We start from the raw sequence: 16,749 nt of genomic DNA, 5'->3' as shown, positions 1-16,749 counted from the left end.
TTTTGCCAGCTTTACTCAAATTATTTAAATCGTCAAAGCCAATCTCATTCTACACACTAATTTTATTTGAAAATAGTAGGCAAGGCCAACAAAACAAATTTTGCATTTTTATGCATCCACAAAGCCATTTTATATCTTCATAAATTTTATCATGAAAATGTCGAACAAATTTTTTCTTTTTCATTATATGGTCTCGAGCCAAAACTTTTTGAAATAAATTTTCGATATCACAATTACATTCTAAATTGCTAGCTATAATATAAGGGCTAAAATTAAAAATAAAATTATAAAAACTTACTTGTTAAAATAAAATGTGTGATGATATACAATTATACATACCTGGTACAAAATATTCAATTGTATGAATATACTTTTAAAGAAAATTATAAATATAGTTTTGTGAAGAAAAGTACATAAAAATAACATAAAATAGTCTTTACTTTTTAAATATTAAAACAATCCACCTAGTTAAAATTGCTCCCTACCAGTGGCTCGTGGATGGAATCAGAGACTGTCTTGGTAGGTGTGCGGTGCGGTGCATGCTTGCCAAATCCCGAGGGTGCCGATACCGGTTACTGTCTCTTTTGTCTCATCACTAGTATATCTCAAAGGACGCGACAGGGTTGTAAATTTTAAACGTTTCTCATCATAGCTGTAAAAATCTAAATTTGTTAAACTTAAAAGTCATTTCCAAAATTTACAACTTTTACTCACTTTCATTGAACTGGAAAAATTTCTGTCTTTATTACATCTAATATTACGAAGAAATCAGTCCCACTGTACTCGGCTAGATATTGGTCCGGTTAGGCTTTTGTTTAAGTAAAATTCCAGCTCTTTCTTCAGGGTTTTGTTTACGTCCCCAATTCCCTAATTGCTTAATTATTTAACTACTTCTTAAGTAGAAATAAGTCGAAACCAGTTACTTTGTACTCGAATAATATTTTGTAGTCTCGGGAAAAAAGTGGAAAGACAAATTTTTACGACAACGGATACATAAATCGTAAATTTAAGGAAAATAAATTCTAGAGCCTTTTCTGTACCCCGCGCATCTCTCTCATTCATTAAATTTAGTTGTAAATGATGCTACCAAAGTAACAGTTAATTTTTTAACTGTTACTTTGGTAACAGAATTGTACACGTTTTTTTCTGAATTGACAGAATTGTACACGTTTTAACTGTTACTTTGGTAGAATTGTACACGTTTTTTTCTACATCCCCTTAAAGATGGCATATACAAAATCGTAATATCACTGGTTTAACATCGAAATCCGTGAGTAATATAAAATCGGAGAGCGGAATAAATATATCAAATATTTTAATGGATTTTTTAACTCCTGTCGACTATACGGAATTATCGTAAAAACATACCAGTAAATTCTTATCTGTTGGGTTAAGTTATAAATCTACTCGTTATTCACGTAATGGAAATATCTAGTGGGCAGGCGGCTAACAGCCCAGAACCGGTCCTTGATAGAATTAGAATCTTTATATGTGTGCAGCTTTCACCCAAGGTCGTAGGCTTCCACCGGCTAAACCGGGTGAGGTTGGTGCTCTGTAAAGCGCATGCGCAAATCTGGCTTTTCGTAATCTGAAAATACAGGAGATTCCACTCCGCCACTAATATTCTAATATACAATAGCAATTTTTTTTTCCACGTGTAGTATAGAAATTTGTAATAAGATACATAATGCGGTTATAATAAAATATTGTGCGATTATTTTCATATAATTAAAATTAATATTTATTTATTTTTTAGAGAATACGAGGGAAGCGGCGCTTCCAACGCTTCTAATGACGGCACGCCACTTATATATGAAAAAATATATTAACCTATCCCATGTTGAAATTTTTCTCCATTGTGTGTTGCTTTGCGTTGAATTTTCATCGATGTTAAGCCTAATGTAAATTTTTAAAAATAATAATCGTGGCTACTATATCGTTAAAAATTATTGCTTAAATAGTGCTTAAATGTTTCAAATGTATATATGTGTGCATATATGTATATATCATAATACTGACACGAGTTTATCATGTACGTGAATCGATAATTGATGTGTTCCTGTTGTTGGTTGTTTTCATAGTCTTATAAAATATGTATGCAGCCATCATATTCTCTTATTGTTAGATTAAACGATCCTTGTGTTTTTGCTACGTTAGTCTGGTATTTGTTAAGTCTTCATTATTGCCCATTTTACACACTCCATATATTCAGGTATATTAGAATTACTACACCTCAAACTTTTAAAAAGTATCTTTCTTTTTTGATGGTAAGTTGACTTGTCTGTAGGTTTGGAGTCCAGAATTTTTCTTTACTGTGTATTTATGTAATCCTGGGTCTTCCTCCTTTTCTTTTTGCTCATCCAGGCATACTGTCATATAGTGCAGATAATGGAAATCTTAGGAGCATCATCCTTCCATACAATTGCAATTGTCTTTTTGTGGATTTTATTTCTGATTTTATTTATGATAGAATATTTTAGCTCCAGTATTGTTATTTTCCTATCCACTTAATATTATTTATTTTTCTTTGTGGATGTCTGCCATGTTTATTTTTGTATATAGTTGTGTATAGAATAGGAATTCCTTCTTCTTTCCTGTAATTCTTCCTTCTGTCTTCAACCCTTTCCTGTCACATGACGAGCTTTACTATTCGTGGGTCATGATTGGCCAGATTACAAAAAGGAAAAGAAAAGGATAAATAAATGTATACTTGCTTACTGGAGAATAAATTCAATAAAAATAAAAACCATTCAAGTATCCAGCATAATTCTTTAATAGCATAAAAACGTTTTCAAACGCATTAAGTGTTCATCATCAGTTATTTCTCTAATTCGAAACGGGAAATTCAAAAAATTACGCATACGAATTTCAAATAAATGGTTATGTAAAAAATTAAAAGATAACATGTTATGAAGAAAGTGATATATACAAATTTCTGTGTGTTTAATAAATAATAATAAAATATCTACCAAGGATCATCCTAAGCTTGATTAAGCTTTTTATATAGAACTATGTCAAGTCATCACAAAAAGATGTCCAACCGGACGAAAGCCGTCGGCATCTCTATAGTTAATACACTGCGTGCTCTTCTGTGCCCACAGGGTACAGAAGAACACACAGGAATATACTCGGCCGAAAACATTTGAACATTAAAATTTTTATTGTTCATTTGCTGGAATTATCACTTAGGTGTGAAGTGGTTGTTTTAATCTCAATACTGCTAAGAGACCATAGATTCAAATCTAACTTAGTATATATAGGTGCAACGTTGAGGAATTTGAAGAAAAGAATCAATGAGCATAAGCTTTCAGTAAACAAAACAGTTGACAGTACAGTCCTTGCCACTTATGCTAAACAACAAGGCATTACTGTCTTCTGGGACCAATAGTAAATAAGGGTTGCAGTGCCAAATGGGGTTTGCTTTAGAATCTTAAGATTTATTTTACTTATGTAATCAAATTATGTTTAAAGTCAATAAAATAAAAATATAGAAGCTTCCTTACGTATGAACTTTCAGACTTAAGAACAATTTGACTGGATGTCTAAAATTTAAATTTTGCACAGATTATGAAGTTCTGACACTCTTAGGGTGTCATCGAAGTCAGTCATAATAAATACTATATTATTATACAGCAACTTACTATATTAAGAATAAATTTTTAATAAATAACTAATTTGGATTTATTTCTCTTATATATCATCATTTTTCATTTTCATGTCAGTTCTGAGATTCCATCACCACTTGTGAGGTGGTTTGAAAAGTTGGTAATGTTGGAGTAATGGTGTTTAGCCATATTGCTTGCAATTTTTATAAACTTTTACAGTTAATGTTTCAAAAATGTGTCCAAAACATAATGATAAATCTAACAGTGAAAGTAAATAATATAAGAAGTGTTTCTCTATTTCCATAGAAACTAAACTTGACATTATAAAACCAAATGTGTTAGGTAAAAAATACTGTGTGTGAAACATCTTCTGCTAAGGAATAGTGATTGGGTAAATGAGTGTAATGGATTCTATTAAGTACGTTGAACGATCAAATGCTAACATTACATGATTATTTTGTGTACAAATGTACTGTATGTTCTAGGTGTTTTTGATTTACAACAAAACCTCTGGAACCTATCCTGTTCAAAAATAGGGGAGTATTTTTATAAATTTTTGTTGTGTGCCTAATATAACTCATCAGTTCTTTGAAGTGTGAATATATGGTATACTGTTGAATGTTTTTTTATATATTAATATATATAAAATCAGCCTGTTTTCCTATCAGAAACATTTAGATGTTTTGAATTCCTATTTGCAGAATTATAATAATTTTATGGGTATAACTAAGGAGTGTACTATGTTGTCTATAATTATTGCAATTTTTCATGTCCCTTTTTTATAGATTGGAATGATGATAATTTCCAGTCTCCATTATTCTGGTATTTTATCTGTAGCTATTATACTATTGAAGAATTTGGTCAGAAATCTCATTATTTTCTCATTTATTGACAAGACTGTCTTGTTTATAAAATCATACTGCCTGCTGGGTATGAAGGAATACATGTCAGGAGTGTTGCAATTTGGCATATAGTATTAAGTGCCCAAATCATGTGCGTATAAAAAAAACCAGACTTGTAATTACTCGACTGAGAATAGTCAAAATAAAATTCAAAATGGCAACACACTTTACAAACAGACAATAGTGCGAGATTTGCGCATGTGTTGCTTGTTGGAAAGTTGGAACTGCAAACGTTGTGAAATCAAATTTTGACAAATGCATGCATTGGGAAGTTTGAAATGAGAAATCGAATTTTGACAAATGAATCTTTGAAAAAACCTATTCACCTGTCCCATGTTATTCCCAACATCTCTCTGATTGCGACATGCTGACCTTGACTGGTTGACCTGAGATCTTGTTTCACCACAAAACTCGGTAGGTTTAAGTTATCCCACACTATAATCAAGAATTCCAAGGAGTCATCTGAGATAGCGGATCTAAGAGACAAGCTACAACGCACTTTACGTTGGATGAAACTTAACAACATCACTCTTGTCAGGGCTGACAAAACTAAATCCATGGCTCTCATGAAGCGTGACACCTATGAAAGAGGCCTACACAAATACTTAACACTTACCCATTGCGATAGGACTGACGAGGGTTGTATAGATAGGCTGCATTCCAGAGTGAAATGGTTCGCCGGTTCCGGTCTCACTAAACGCTTGACACTTGGTAGCTTAATGGTTGACTCCCCAGATGTCCCTAAATTGTTTGCCTTCGCAAAAACGCATAAACCGGGCCAACAACTCCGCCCAGTCGTGGACAAGGCAAGAGCACCTACACAGAAGTTGGAGAAAGCAGTACATACTCTTCTCGCTCCACAATTGGAGGGCTACCAGTACAATATCGCTAGCCCGGTGGAGCTCCTAACGCAATTGAAAGAGATCACATCCTACCGGTACGTAACAGTTTTGGACTTTAAGTCCCTATACCCATCCATTGAGCTCCCTCCCACTTTCTGTGCACTAAGGGACATTTTGTTTCGTATTGTCGGGGATAATACGTTACACAACCAAGTACTTGAACTGGCGCATTTGATATGTTATAATTCTGTGTTCCAATTCAATGGTGAGGTCTACACACAAGGCAGAGGGGTCCCCATGGGCAGCCCGGTTTCAGGGGACCTATGTGAAATGGCTGTCTGTCAGTTGGAGAACAACATCTTCCCACAATTCCTCCATAACATCAAATTATATAGGAGATATATTGACAACATCATTATTTTTTGGGAAAATGTGCCTGACATAACAACCTTAGTAGACACTTTTAATAATAACCCGTATGGGTTGACGCTTGAATTGGAACAATCTGACACCACCGAGGTCCATTTCCTGGATATAAGTATTAGGTTAGAGAAAGATGGCATCCACACTGCGGTGTATCATAAACCAGGCTCTAAGTCTTCGTACATCCCGGTAGGATCTTGCGATCCGGTACCCTACAAGACTGCGGCATAAAAAGCCTTAATCAGAAGAGCCTTCACACATTCTTCTAACATACAGGCTCATGATAAAGAGCTAGCGTATATAATGCGAGTATCCGCGGAACATGGTTATCGCAAAGCCATACGTAAGATGATAAAGAATTATAGCCGGATGTATGCAGTTAACGAAAGGTTGGTTGACTGGCACAATGAGAGATCGGAAGATCCGTAAGACATGGAACGGATACCCATCACCTTTAACCCATATGTAAGAGCTATATACGATAGGATCGCCAAGAAGCGCCAAATAAGTATTGCTTACAGGAGGTGTCCTACTATTTTTAACATCTTAACGAATGGGAAGGACCCTCCTAACCCCAACAGAAGACCGGAAGTCTATAGTGTCCTTTTGAGAGTTAATAGATTCAATAAGGACTTAGTATATATAGGCTCTACTAAAAGATCCATAGGTGTCAGAATGCAGGAACATCAGGCAGACATTCGTCACGGAAGAACAAGCACGGCCCTCACAACATACGCAACAGACCCGGGCATAGTTGCTGACTTTACTAGGGCCAATCTCCTCCTCGGTGCACCTCCCAATGATCATCTCAAATGGTTAGAGGCAATGCACATCTTTAAATCCTCTATTGAAACCACGTGCATAAATTATAAAGAGGAGATGCTTTTGTCGTTGGCCTGGCAAGAGTTGATACATAGCACGCTTTAACCGCTCGTTATAACTGAGAAGGCAGACATGTCACGCATGCGCATCAGATAATTTTATAGCACTGGTCGAACTCAAGAACGATTTTATTTGAACATCACTCGTTAATGGCTTCCGTTAACGACATTCGTTAAATTCGAACGGCATGCTCGACATAGAATTTTAAAAGAACTATTCAATCGCAGGAACAAAATTATTGGAACAACATTCGTCAATCGAATTTACGAGCTAAAACCTGATGAAGAGCCCAGAAGGGGTTCAAAAACATTTGTTTTTTATGTTTAATCGATCGTTCCACACCGTAAATTGGTTCAGTGTTTGTGTTTAATTAACTGTCCTTTAAAATTATTGTTTTGGAGAATTTTTCTTACACAGGTACAAAATTGTGTGATATAATTGGTATTGTTTGGGTTCTGCAGAATTGAATGGTTTGAATTTGTAAAATGAAAGCTTTTAGAAAACTGCATAAAATACAATGAAAGAAATTTGAGAATGGTCTCAAGTCAGTATGTTCAAAAGAATTCAAATTGAAGCATTTAATAGAATTAATTTTTGGTTTTGATAGTAAGAATGGATCTTGATACTTACTTTAATTAGCAAAAACTTTCAGAAAAGTTTAGTAGGCATCCATGCTGTTTTTAACTTAATTTCTTATTAGTAATGCTTTTATTTTATACAATGCAGAAAATGTGCCAATGAGTTGTTGCAACTATGGATGCAAAAATAGAAAATTTGTTTAACCTTACAAGTGCCAATTTAAAGTAATTACATCATATGATTTGTGTTTGTTTACACTAAAAAGAACTGAAAATGTTTGTTTATTCACTGCTATATATACATCCTGTGCATGTTGTTTTTAAGTTTTCTTAAAATATTTGATACATTTGATCTTGAGTTAAATTTAAATATAGTTTATGTCATTCTAACCATTGATTTTTGAAGCTGAAGATGTTCCAAATCAGAACAAAATCATTTGTGTGTTAATATTTTGGCTGCCTGAAATAAGCATTGGAAATAAATAATAATGCTTTTCCAAAATGTGGCTTTTATGATTTTTAATGCACTTTGTTTGATTGTGAAGCACTTTTCACAAGTAAACAGAAGAGTACCATTCTCTGGTCACTGTAACATCTTGTTCCAGGATGACAGGTGGAAGAATGTTGCAATGGCAGAAAGAAAAACTGTGATTATGACTTTTCCAATGCTGCACTCTCAGAGAAACTTGATGGTGATATCCTTGTTTTCAGCTACCCACTGCTTGTTCTAGTTTTTAATTTCAGGGTCATAATAGTAAATCCAGGTTTTATCATCTGCCCATATGTTGGTGACTATTTCTAACATTCTGTCACTAAATTTTTCTAGCATGAACTTGAAAAATTCATGTAGTTCAACTTCATCTGATGAGGTACCCAACATGCACACAGCTTCCTCATATGCAAGTATTCATGCAAGATGGTAATGACTGATCTGTGAGAGATGTTGAGGTTACAGAAAGAGGTAGAATGCATTCTACCTCTTTGGTACTTATCTGTCGGTCTTCTTCAAGCAGGGCCTTGGCAACATCAATCTTTTCTGGAATTATCACAACTCTTGGACGCCCTTCACATTCATTGTCATCAAGGTTGAATCACCCAGATCAAAAGTGCTGATACCAGTCATATGCAGTAGTCTGGGATTGGACTCACTCATAAAGTGCTTGTTGGAAAGTTTTGAGACCATCCACCACCAAAATTGCAACTCTTGTTACATTCACTTAAGGAAGGTAAAATTGGCTGAATTGATGCACTTGTAAAATGATTGCATGTCACTTTGATGCTGAAATAGGTTGCCATCTTGCATATGAGTTTCAGAGACTTCTACTGACACATAGGTGAAACACTATTATAAAGCAGCAATTTTTAAGGTATTTTCTGCAAACTTTTTGACCAACCCTTGTGCATGTAGGGTTACAGAATTCTCATTCCAGTAGAGAACAGTGCTATATTTTCAGGATGCTGAGATAACCTGAATATGCATTTCAGGAATATTAGATTATGTATATGAGAATGATTAGTTTAACATGTGAATCTAATTGAGTGATGACTCTTATGTATTTACAAATATGACATAACATTGTTTAATTGTATTTGAAATTGAACATACAAAACTTTATGCAACACTAGATCATAGGATTTACTGACATGCAGTAAGAAATTTCTTTTAAATAAGTGTGTGTATATTTAGTAGAATCAGAATCAGATAAATATAAATGTAATGAAGGTAAGTTATATTAGAGTTTGTAACTCAGGCAATACAGTTCTTGGTTAAGTTTCAATTTATTTCTTAGGTTCAATGTTGTACTTTGGTTACATTTGTGATATTAAATGATTCTTACATTTATAGTGTATACACCATAAATATACATATGAGATTAGAATTACTACTGGTGACTAAACATTGAAATTATTGTTCTTTTTGTCTTGTTCCAATTCGTTTCTAATTTATATTCATTTATTTGGTCTCAGAAATATAATTTATCTGTAGCTAAGTAAATATTAATGTCTTTTGATCACTTGGGATTTTGCAAGGCTTGATCTTTTTGCAATCTGAATCATTGGTATTTTCTATTTTATCTTTCAATTAGTTTTGTTGATCCTTTGTCATAGTTTAGGTTTGATTTTTGATTCAGAAATAATTATTTAGTAAGAATAATGAATCTTCATGTACAGTACAGTACATAGTAATTTATATATATATTCATTCATTATATTTTATTTAATAATAATATTAATATATGTATAAAATTTATAAATAGGTGTGCAGCTCTCTGGACAAAGTGAGCCAATTTCAACGAGAGATCTTCATGTATGCACTACAGAAATACAAGATTTAGTTCTTGGAACACTTAACAGTGCTGTTGCTGGAAAATTAATTGGATCAGTTGATTATCTTCGAGAAAGTTTCATTGGTAAAATGTGTTACTATTTATATTGCATATTTTTAAAATTAGAATTAGTAAAAATTAAATATTGAAATTTTTATTATACAAAATAATTAACTTTTTTATATAGAAAAATATATAAACCTACTCATTCATTTTATAAAAGTGAGAATACCATTTTGTAAGTTAGATTCTAAAAGTTCCAGGAATAATGAAAAATAAATTATTAGAAATAAATTAAATCTTGAGTTATTTTAAAATAATTTTCTTGTTGCTTCATACACAATCATATTTATATACATATTTTCCTAAAAGTACTGATTTCTTTTAATGATATCAAAAGGTTTGATTTTTTTTTGAAAGCATTTCAATACATAAAATTGGTCTCCTTTTCAATTTATTTGAATTGAGAATAATGAAAATCATTAGATGAAATTTTAGGAATAGATCATAAATTTATCTAATTAGTCTTTCTCCAAAAACCTTCTAAAGAAATGCAGTATTATTGCATAAATAATGCTGCATTTCAAAAATAGTANAATATTCAAAGAAAGAAGATTGAAAAAAATAATAAAATAGGACCCAAATTACCTTGATTCTAGGGAAGTATTAAATATTCCTGTAGAATACTAAAAATATGAATTCAGTCCACAATTTAAACCTTTTTTTTTTTTTTTTTTTTTTTTTTGCTGTCATTTTTCTGGATGTTTTTAATGATTGATTGTCCATTTTTGTGTTTTTATTTAAGAAATATTTAAACTTGTCATAGTTAGCATTATTGAATATATTCGTTATTAATAAAAGAAAAAACCTTTATCAAGAAATTAAAGTTTATATCACAGTTTTTGGTTAATGATTAAAATCTTTAAAAATAATTATTTTTAGTGTGTTTTTGTGTTTTAGATAAAATATTTGAATAATTGAGCATCATATACCATAGTCTATGCTACAAAAGAATGGACCTGAGCTGATCTGATGACTAATGTCTACTCTCAATGTGTGGACTAGTGCTGTAGAGCACTACAGTTTTACCATTCTTATATTCCACAGCACTATTTCTGTGCTCTCTTGAATATAATACATTTTTATTTCAAAATATAAGTTTTTAAGGCATTTTAAAGAATATAAAATAAGTTATTTTATATACTTTTGAAAAATGAATACATAAGGTATTCATTTTTAAATTAAATTAAGGAATTATTTTAATAAAAACCTCTTGCTGGAATTTCAAAGACTGAATTTTACTAATAGCCAAAGTTATCATCCTGCTTATTTTATCATGGGTTAAAGAAATCTTTGGTAAGAAATGAAGTCAAATGGGAAAAATTGAATTTTAAATTAAAAATTAGAAAAATGAAGATATGAAAACAGCATAAGCAATGAATCTTTCTGAAATCGTAACAGAATGAAATTAACAAGAATATTTCTTCCAAGTGTCTTTGCAGATTTAAATGTTTTGCTAGTTTGTTCATTTCATACACTATTATATATTAAATAATAAACATAGAGAGGAAACATGAATATTCTTAAAATGAATTTTAACTACTTGAACTGATTTGGAAAAGAATTGAAAGTTGTGTAATGTAATTAAAGATTAGTTTTGAGAAATTAGTTGTAAATTCAAAATGGTTGATATTCTTTAGTTTTATTCTGCTTATGATGATATTTTGTTTTGATTTGTGAATAATAATGTCACTAACAGGTATTCATTCTTAATGTTGTTTTGACATTTGATATATATAATGCAGTTTATCGAAATGATAAATATTTTGTCTACAACTAAACAAAATTTTGCTCAAAATAAGTCATTTTTTAAAATGATTACTATAACTAGAAATATTTTAATTTTCTTAATTTTTTCTTTATCATTTGAGACGTTAAATATTTATATATTTTTTCTATTCTTTTACGCATTCTTTCAGCTTGACAGTGCATGTAATGCAAACTATCATAAATTAAATGAATTGATAGCAATTTTCTACAATAAAAAGTTATTCTATAAATTACGAATAATGAAATTATAATTATCTTTAATGTAGATCTTTACTGGTTTGTTTTTGAATTTAAGATAAATTATTTCAGGTACTTTAGAAAGATGTCTTGGAAGTTTAGAGAAAGTTTGTAAAGAAAGTGGTGAATCAGTACAAGCAAGTAATGCATTGAAACAAATTTTGAATGCTGCATATCAAGTAAGCTAATGTAAACTTTTTAATATATAAATTTATTTTATGATTTGAATATGTTTTGAAATGTTTGCTTAATTTTAGTTCTTAAATGATTCATTTTATCATAATTTTAAAATTGTTTGACTCTATTGTTAAAGGAAAAGTATGATGTACAGGAGGCAATTCCTCATTGGCATTTAAATGTTTCATTGAAAATTGATTGATATAATTACTAAATTTCACAAAATAATAAATTTGTTTGTTTTCATCATATTCTTAACACTTTGATTATCATCTAAAAGAGCCATGGCAGTATGTTGACATAATGAGTTTAAGATAATAGAAATGATCTCATAGCAGCAATATGATAAGCTTGGGATAAAGATAGTGAATTTTTATTTAAGTATGAAATGAATTGCTGTAAAAATTTGGATTATTTCATATAGCAGTCCATTGGAAAAGATTTAGAGAAATTGAATAGAAAAAAAAAATCTAAAATTTGAAAAATGCATTTATAGAATATATTAAATAAATATGTAAAAAATTTTGAGAATATGTTAAAAATAATTTTAAATTTATTTCATTGACAATACTAGTAGTTACATAAAGTATGTGTAAGTTAAAAAGAAAAATATCTTATAGGATAATACCAAAATATAATGATTTTGAAACAAAAAAGACAACTTACTAAATTAAATAAACTAAAACAGTGTTAGTGTTACATTCATAAACAGAGAATAAAAGAATCCAAATCATATTCTAAACATAAAAACTATTCTACAACATAAACAATAAAATGCAGTTGTCACAGATAATAGAAAATCGAAATTATACTTGTACATTTTATTGGGCTGCAATTTGAAAAAATTGTAAACCTATAAATTTCCACTGTTGTCCATCTGTCTGTCTTTCCTTAATCTCAAGAACAGAGTTAGATAGATGAAAGACATGACCAGGTATGGAAACCTTAGAAGCAGGAGGCTCTGATTAACTATATATGAACTTCAGATGCAAACCAGAAGTCATGTTTCAATTCAAAAATTTTCCCCTGAAAGGTATTAGATAGATGACATGTACAACTTTATTGTTAAAGGAAAAGTATGATGTACAGAGGCAAGTCACTACTAATTTGAGGTAGAGAGCATATATTTTAAGTTAAATAAATTAAAATTATTATTAAAAATTGCAGCCTGCATTGATGATGTCACAATAAATAATTGCTCATTTACATTAGTTTTCATGAAGCACTTGTAGTACATGAGATTTTTTACTGTTTTCATTGCAACTAATTTGATTCCTTTTGTTAAATTACTTGTAAGATAATTTGGTTTTTATTAAGATGAACTGTGTTTTCAATCATTGCAATTATTAATTTCTCAGCAAAATTTGACATACTGACTCAGTGCCGTAACTAGCCATTCCTGTGCCCTGTGCAAGAATTTGCATTTAGACCCCTTAATTAATTAGGTTTGGGAAAATAATAAAACAAATACAGTAGTACCTCAGGATACGAATGCTTCATCATACGAAATTTTCAGGATATGACATGAAATTCAAACATATTTTTGCTCCACAGTACGAACAAAAACTCACCATACGATGTTACATTAGTTTGCAACGCCACTGCCATGATCACGTGTTTCTTCTGTTCATTGGTCTCAGTCTTCATGTTTGCTTTGTCGTGGAAGGATCTCACTTGATAAAGGAAATCTTGAGGTATTATCAGAAAGTGACTGATTTTATTGTAAAGAAACATCCTGAAAAGGTTCACACTGGCCATATTGCTGCTCAGTTTAATGACATTTGCCTAACTCATTTTAGAAACATTTTAAAAAGTAGGCAAAGCCAAACCTCTTTGGATAGATATTTTACCAAGCAACCTCTATCCAGTGAAAGTGCTGGTGGAAGTAAAGGAAAGACGGCAAAAAGCAGTGAATAAAAAATTTTAAAAAATATATAAAACAGAAAAGATAAAAAAATTAGTGTTCAGTTATTTTTAAGTTATTGTTACATTATGTTATGTAAGTTAAGTTTTAGTATCATTTCCCTTCTCCTTCCCCTCTGCCACCAGTTTACACCTCCACTGTCGTCTATCCTCAAAGGTAAAGTGCAAATAAAAATACATTTTTTCATCAATTATTATTCTATTATTTTTATATTTACAACTACAAAATGCATTTTTCAGTATTTTCCTTACTAAAATTTTTTTTCAATGTTTACTACTTAGCTTTAATTTGAGTGTGTTTTTTGTATTGGAATGGATTATTTGGTTTTACATGTAATCGTACGGGGGAAAAATGATTCACTTGCGGCATATTCATGATACAATCTCAGTTTAGGAATGGATTAAATTTGTATCCTGAGGTACTACTGTACGTGTGTTTTGGTTCCCTTTTCAAGTGGTCCCTGTGCGGGTGCACCTGTTGCACCTGCCTAGATACAGCACTGTACTGACTTGATGCAAGTGAATTTCTAAGAGATTGAATATTAAATGAAAATTATTTAAGTTTTATTTTTAAAAAATGTACATTCAAAAAATTTGTATATTATATTGAATAATAAATTTTTTGTTTATTTAAAAGTATCAGAAATGTGATACAAAAATAAAAGATTTTTGTGAATTCATTTTGATTGTACTATTGAATATCATCAATGACTGAAGCTGCTAGATCATTTTCATTACCATAAATAATTTTATCAATTCTTTTTATTTATTTTTATATATACAGTACAACCTCAATTATCCGGACTAATTGGGGATGAAGGTAGTCCGGATAAGGAAAAATCCGGATAATCGAAACAAATACTTTAATTTGTCTTTTAATGATAATACAACACGTTTTCTTTTCGATGACATATCGGTAATATTAAAAGTAAATACTGTATTTAAATCGTGATCAAATTTTCAAGAAACAAACGTTCGTATTGAATTTGGACTACTACTGACCAACGCTAACAGACTACCTATTGTTTAAAAGGCCCTCTGGTGGCGCAAGAAGACAGATTTTATAAAATAAAAAGCAGTTGAAACTGCATTTTTATGAATAAAAATTTGACAAACTATTTATCGTTTTATGACGACTAACTTTTTTGTCGCGTTTGCGGCTTTTAAGTAATGCATAAACCTTCGAGGCCTGAGTCCCTTCGGACTGCGAAGCATAGGTGGTGGCCCATGTCGCCCATACGCCACCCTTGGTCATAGAAATGATGTAATTTGAATATAAATTATTTATAAATATGTATGTCAAGTTATATTTTTATTATGAAGCAAAATATATTTAAGAGTTTATGACCACTGTGCTGGGTGAGACATTGTTGAAACAAAAAAAGTTATTTATTCCATCACGTACATAAACAGTATCATAATTCGCGAAGTGCAAATCAGCAAATTCGTGAAGTTTTTGTTTATTTTGAACAATCCGGATAATAGAGGTCCGGATACTCGAGGTTCTACTGTAGTTAATAATTCATAATCTTTTGTTAACATAACTAAAAATAATAGTTTGAGTTAAAAAGTATTTAATCATTTTTGGTTTTGTTGCCATCTTAATTATAAGAATTTAGTAAACATTTTTTTTTTTTTGAAATACATTTGTAATTTGATTTTAAAAAATTCCAAAATGGTGAAAATATGCTAACTCTCATAACCCTTTTTGCATAATACTTAGGTCACATTTCACATGCTAATAGCAGTTAATTGGCAAAAGTAAAGGCTTATTGTAAAAAATAATTAGTACTTAATATATAATTGGCTTGTTGTATGGTATATTTCAATGTAAATCCGTCTCTGTAATCATTATGCAAATTACAAAATTTTTGATTGTTAGGGATAAGGAAGGTTTGCCCTCCCACCCCTATTTTAAACAAAAATTTTGTAATTTACATGATGAAATCACTGAGGAGGGGTTAAGAGTACATTATACCAACCCAAAATGCTTATATAGTTCAATTGTAAATAAAAAAACAATTTGTTAACCTGAAATTGCTGAGATATGTCTACCAAAGTGTTTTTTTTATTTTATTATTACAGAGACGGATTTACAATTGAGTAATTAGTACTGTTATTGATTTTGAATATATTTTTTTATTTTGCTTATTTTCATTGTTTTTAAGCTATTTATACTTTTTATTTTATGTTTTTATTTTTTACTGAAATAGAAAACTTTGCTGTAAGTTGTTTACTTTTCTTACAGTTTCAGTCAACATTATCTTTATTAATTTTTTAAAGCACTTTTGTCATTTTCTTTTAAAATAAGCTGTGAAATTTTAAATTTGTTGTTGTTATAAAGTGTGTTTGCTCATTAATGCCTAATAACAAACTATTATCTATTGAGTACATGAAATTTTGGTTGAATAATACAATAGAACTAACTTATTTGTATTCATGAATATTGTTATCAGTCATTTAAAGTTATCAGAATTATCATGTCCCAAAAAATTAGTTAAAACACTATTAACTGTGATTACAATACATATCATCATAAGGTTAGTTGTCTTGTTTTGCTATCAGCCTCAAAATATGGTTTATAATGTGCAATTGTTATAGTCTTAATCAGTGCTTTAAAATTATTGTTTAATAATTTGTTCACAGTACAATAAGATGTTACTTAATTTGTTATAGAGGTGCTCCTTCAGTGGCAGGAATACTAAAGGGTTAATGTTGTTGATAGGTTCTTGGAAATTGACGTTAAGCAAAATAACTTATGAATAATGAAATCAGTTTTACTGTAGGTTAAATTATATAAACAAGATTTAATTTGATTAATATTATACATGTCAGAGGTTGCAAACACAAAGTAAGTGTTTATTTTCACCTCAGAATCAATTTGACTGTTCATAAAGGAAATTCAATAATAATGATTGTAAATGACTACAAATGTATAGTAATTGTATTTTTTTCTCAATGACAATGAAACAATGTTAATGTTAAACAAAATGATAAGTTAGGACTTGTCTACAATTTAAACT

The 16,749-nt window shown here is 30.5% G+C and overlaps 1 protein-coding gene across 1 annotated transcript in view; it reads left to right on the top strand.

Moving 5' to 3' along the window:
• Positions 1 to 16,749, top strand: part of LOC111629250 — a 111,500-nt gene that overhangs the window by 62,191 nt on the left and 32,560 nt on the right. The window contains 2 exon segments of the mRNA XM_023373133.1: positions 9,491 to 9,643; positions 11,699 to 11,805. Of these exon segments, the coding sequence (XP_023228901.1) occupies positions 9,491 to 9,643; positions 11,699 to 11,805 (260 nt within the window).

Source organism: Centruroides sculpturatus, unplaced genomic scaffold, assembly GCF_000671375.1.
Source record: "Centruroides sculpturatus isolate CEXI.00-Female unplaced genomic scaffold, Cexi_2.0 scaffold561, whole genome shotgun sequence".
Lineage (NCBI taxonomy): Eukaryota > Metazoa > Arthropoda > Arachnida > Scorpiones > Buthidae > Centruroides > Centruroides sculpturatus.
The sequence above is the reverse complement of the archived record's forward strand: the minus strand, read 5'-3'. Positions and strand labels throughout refer to the sequence as shown.